The sequence below is a fragment of the Otolemur garnettii genome, unplaced genomic scaffold (assembly GCF_000181295.1).
Source record: "Otolemur garnettii isolate 467f Iridium unplaced genomic scaffold, OtoGar3 scaffold00089, whole genome shotgun sequence".
Taxonomy (NCBI): Eukaryota; Metazoa; Chordata; class Mammalia; order Primates; family Galagidae; genus Otolemur; species Otolemur garnettii.
In genome coordinates, this window is record NW_003852484.1 from 2999492 (window position 1) to 3004908 (window position 5417).

Below are 5417 nucleotides of genomic sequence, written 5' to 3' on the forward strand. Positions count from 1 at the left end.
GTTAACTGACCCAGTCCCTTTGTCTTTGCCATGTCTTCAAAGTTTTCTGCTCTTTGTCCAACCTAGTACATAAGTGTTAGGATCTAACTCCTCCTTTGAGTTTTCATTTTACTTGCAAGGGCTCCCATGTACTTGTGAAAATTAGTAAATTAAGTTTATATTAATTTCCCCCAGTTAGCCTGTCTTCTGTGAGTCCCAGCTGGAGACCCTAAGAGGGTAGAGAAGGAATTTTCCCTCCCCCACAATGGTGTAGCAAAACTTAAAAATAGAGAGGGGGAAAAAATGAAAAGAAACCATCCCAAGAAAAAAGAGAAAATTTTATTTTTGGTCACATAATATTATCTTTTACGGGGTTCTTCACAGAAGGTCACTTAAAGATAAAGTTGGGGCTTTTTTCACATTGAGAACCAAGGGTGCCTTCTCTCTTCCTCACTCCATGTATTATACCCCAACTCTCCTGCATTTTCCCTCTAAGCATCCACACTGATCCTCTGACTTGTGAGTGATGACTGGGAAGATAACAGGTTGTTCTCAGGTGTCAGCCACAGAGGGCTTAGAGCCCACACACTGAGGATTTAGGAAAGAATTCTAAGTTTTGTCTTCTCAGAGAGAGGATGCTAAAATGATTTACATTTTCATTTCATTTAAAAATAAGTCTTACATTTAGACAAGCACAAATTACTCAAATTCTTTGATGAGTCTATCCCCATCCTTTTTCCTTTTATCAGACAGTTTAGAAGAAGGTTGAGTAATAGAGAAATTTGCATTATTTATAAGCTTTTAAAAATTTTTTGAAGTAGGTATAATTACATATAAAGTAACCAAAATAGAGGATTAGCTGCTTGTTCTTGAGAATCATAAATATATGTTTCTGGGGTCAGAGTATGAAGCATTTTTTAACTTTCCTCAAAAACTTAACCATCTTAAGATATCTTTAAAGAGAAACTTGTTATTTTACTTAAAAAATATTAATTTTATGTCTTATGCAGGATTAAAATTCTGTGATCCTGTGAAATTTGTGTAAGTACTTAGTAAGTCACAGTGTTGGTTTGTTCAGGTCCTCTGTACTGTTCATGCGTGCACTTGAAATCAGGATTAATATTAATGGCCATCTCAGTGCACCTTTATCCTTTTAAAATAATCCTCCTCCCAATTGACTGCTGTATTAATCCAATAGTCTTTCTAGCATAAATACATGATACAACAAGTACATGTTGTCATTACAACAACTTAATAACTCTAGCAACTTAATTCTAGAGTCATTCTCGTCAGCACTTCTTACATAGCCCAGTATTTAGGAAATAATAATTTCCAAAAAATTGCATCCCTTTAAATTTAAAGAAGTAGTTGGAAAGCCTGTTTTGTTTGTTTGTTTGTTTGTTTGTTTTGAGACAGAGTCTCACTATGTTACCCTGGGTAGAGTGCCTTGGCGTCACAGCTCACAGCAACTTCAAACTCTTGGGCTTAAGCAGTTCTCTTGCCTCAGCCTCTCAAGTGGCTGGGACTACAGGCGCCTGCCACAGCACCCGGCTGTATATTTGTTGTAGTTGTCATTGTTCTTTGGGAGGCCAGAGCTGGGTTCTAACCCACCAGCTCCGGTGCCCTAGTGGCTGAGCTACAAGCGCTGAACCATGGAAAGCCCTTTTTAGGATTAAAACTTCATTTTTGACATTGAAAATTACAAACATTTACCAATATTTTTACATTTAAAATTTAATATGAGCTGGGCACAGTGGCTCATGCCTATGATCCTAGCACTCTGAGAGACTGGAGCAGGAGGATCTCTTGAGCTCAGAAGTTTGACATCAGCCTGAGCAAGTGCAAGACCCCATGTTTCTAAAATAGAAAAATTAGCCCAGCATTGTGTCAGGTGCCTGTAATCCCAGCTACTCCAGAGACTGACGCAGGAGACCCACTTGAACCCAGGAGTTTGAGGTTGCTGTGAGCTAGGCTGAGGCCACAGCACTCTAGCCTGGGGCAACAGAGTGAGACTCTATCTTAACTATTATCTATTTATTTTTTTCAACTTTATCAAATTAATATGAGGGTGCAATATTTAAGTTACATTGTTATCACTTCCAGGGTAAAATTCCATTTGTATAAGAGCCCCTCACCCTCACCCTGAGGGGGCATGTTATACACCCTTGCAACGTGTGCATTAGGTGAGATCCCACTTCATGCCCTTCCCCCTTCTGCCATATGACCTTCCCACTCCTGTTTCCCTCCACCCCCAAACTGGACTAAATATGCTAATAATAGTATTTTAATGTTCGTAGGAACATGTAATTGTTTATGTATTGATTTCATATTAGTATGGAGTACATTGGATATTTATTTTTCCATTCTTGCTATACTAAGAAGAATGTATTTCAACTCTATCCAGGTAAATGTAAAAGATGTAAAGTCTCTGTCTTTTTTAATGGCTGAATAATATTCCATGGTATACACATACCACAGTTTGTTGATCCATTCATGGGTTAATGGGCACTTAGATTGCTTAATGACTTGGGAATTATGAATTGAGCCGAAATAAACATTCTAGTGCAAATGTCTTTGTGGTAAAATGATTTTTGCTTTTCTGGGTAGATGCCTAATAATGGGATTGCAGGGCCAAATTTAATATGTGAATTATGGTCTTTTCAGGCCAAATATTTATATAAACAGTAATAAGTGAAGTGTAAATGCAGTGGAATTACACAGAAAGGCTTGCCATAATAGAAACAAGATTAGCTATTTTTTCTTCATAGTTTTCTATCTGTTGCTCTATTCATTTCTCTTTCTAGGTGAACATGTCAAACCTTTTACGCCAGAGAAAGCAAAAGAAATTATAATGTCTTTACAACAACCTGCAATCTTCTGTAACATGGTTTGTGATTGGCCGTCACGGCACTGGAATGCTACACACCTTTCTGAGGTCCTCCGTGGCAAGCAGATGCGATTCAGGATGGGAATGAAAAGCATAAGCACAGGTAGCACTATAAGCAATCCTGATGATAATGCCTCTTAGTAGCATTACCACATTCTCAGCAGTGGTTTCCTTATTTTTAGAGAATCCTTTCTAATCTTCTTTTTCAGTCGTTTACCATGCAGATGGGAAAATTTTATTGGAAGTTTGGAAGAACAGTTCATCCTAGGTTTTATTTGTTTTCTTAAGACTAAACAGCCTTTAACACCATATGAAATATATTTGTTCATGTATCATACGTGTACATTGCTAGACATCCTGTTTTATTGAATGTGGTAGACACTTAATAAATAGTTATTAGCATGCAATTATTTATGTTTCCATGTGACTAAAAAAGACAAATGCCAATCTAGTAGTCTTGCCTGTGTTTTACTTATGTACAGTGTGTCTTTTTATTTGTGGTTTCAGCCCTATCTATAGTTGCAAAATTACTTGGTTACAATTTTATCCCCTACTTCATTGGCTATCTGATGTGTATTGCATTGTACAAACATGAAACATATGTAAAGCTTGGTTTTTTTATTCTCTTAGGCAAATAGATTTTGCCTGCTTCCTCTTTTTCTATGAAGACATCTAAAATTTTCATTTTTCCCCTATTGTCAAATATAGTGATTACCATTAACTCTAAAATTGAATTAATATAAAGGAAAGAAACATTGCTATTTCTAATTCAAAGAAGTTTATAACTGCTGTCTGGTATTTAACATGTGTTTCAATAGGGGTACATTTGGTAGTCTAGAAATTCATAGTGTTTTAGGCATTGTGGTGAAATGGCTTATGAATTTCTATTAATAGCTTGGGGGAACTAGAAAATTCCCCAGCATCCCTTCTAGCTGTTCTAAGCTTCTTTCTCTCATTTTGACCTGGTAGTGTAGCTCATGTAATTATTTTGCTTTTGATGTCTAGAATCCCCATGTACTCCTGTGTCAGATATATGAGAAATGGAAATATATCTCCACATAGAAACTTGTACATGAATCTTCATAGTAGCATTATTTGTAATAGCCAAAAATAGACAATTCAAGTGCTCATCATCTGATGAGTAGATAAACAAAATGTACATATTCATACAATAGAATATTATTTGGCAATAAAAAGAAGTGAAGCACTGATACATACTACAACAACAATATACCTGGAATTTTCCCAGAAATGGATCCTTTAATATACACACACACATACACTTTATGTGCCATCTCTGGAGTCAGCCTGCATTGGTTCAAATTTATGCTATTTGACCCGGGGCAAGCCAATAAACTTTTCTGTATGTTAGAAATATTTTTAAGATTAAATGCCTTTGTATGCATAAAGCATTTATAATAGTGCCTAGCAAATAGTAAGTGCTTAACAAATATTATTATTCATTTAATTTTTTTGTCAGGACAGAGTTCTATCCTATGCCCTGAGCAGAATGCAATGGCATCATAGCTCACTGCAACCTCAGACTTGGGCTGTGGGCATCCTGCTGCCTCAGCTTCTGAAGCCACTGGGATTGCAGGCGCTTGCCATGGTGCCCGGGTCGGTTTTTCCATTTTTTTCATGAGTCAGGGTCTCACTCTCACTCAGATGAGCCTCAAATCCCTGAGCTCAAGCAATCCTCCCACCTCAGCTTCCCACAGTATTGGGATTATAGGCGCGCCCAGCAACAAATATTATGTTTCAATAGAAATAATTTAAAAATAAAAGTATGACGTCTTCATTGTAAAGAAAATTGAAAAAATAGAAAGGCCCTCTCCAAATTAAAAAAATACTACCCTACTACCCAGAGATAAGCGCTAGTTATACTTTGATATATGTCCATGCAGGCCTTTTTATATTTTAAAAATAAAGTTGTATTTTCAGAGCCTGCTTGCTTTTACTTAACATATCCTAAGCAGCTTCTCTTGACATTAAATGTGACTTTTATTTAAGTGGCTACCTAATATTTTATTGTTTGGTAGAATCATAATTTATTTTAAAATGTACCTATTTTGATTATTTAGATTGCTTAGAAGTTTTAAATTACAAATAACACTAGTGAACATCCTTGCAAACAAGTTTTGTTCAAGTTTCTAAATTATTTCCCTAGGATAGAATCCTGGAAGGAGACTTACTGGGTCAAAGAGTACGAACATTATCATCAGTGGCAGCACTATCTGTAAAGTTCCTTGCTCCAGAAACCTCTGAGTCATTCTGATGGTGTCTTTCATGTGGTGTCTTGTGACTTAAATTCTAAAGACCTAGCATCTACCTGCTTCTTTCTGTCCTCACAGCTATCCTGTACTTGTTGGCAGTGCCCTGCTCTCTCTCACCTTCACAGTTGGAATAGCTTCATCTCTTGTCTCTCTACACCCCTTGCTCTCCCTTCCCAGGCCATTCCTCATACTGAAACCAGAGACAGTTTTTAAAAAAATAAATCTAATCTTATTTCTCTGCTTAAAACCATTAAATGGAGGGCAGTGCCTGTGGCTCA

At 36.8% G+C, this 5417-nt stretch overlaps 1 protein-coding gene across 1 annotated transcript in view; it reads left to right on the forward strand.

Moving 5' to 3' along the window:
* HSPBAP1 (HSPB1 associated protein 1) overlaps window positions 1-5417 on the forward strand; it is a 69081-nt gene that overhangs the window by 7883 nt on the left and 55781 nt on the right. The window contains exon 2 of the mRNA XM_012808425.2: window positions 2784-2969. Within this exon, the coding sequence (XP_012663879.2) occupies window positions 2784-2969 (186 nt within the window). The remainder of the gene's footprint in view (window positions 1-2783; window positions 2970-5417) is intronic.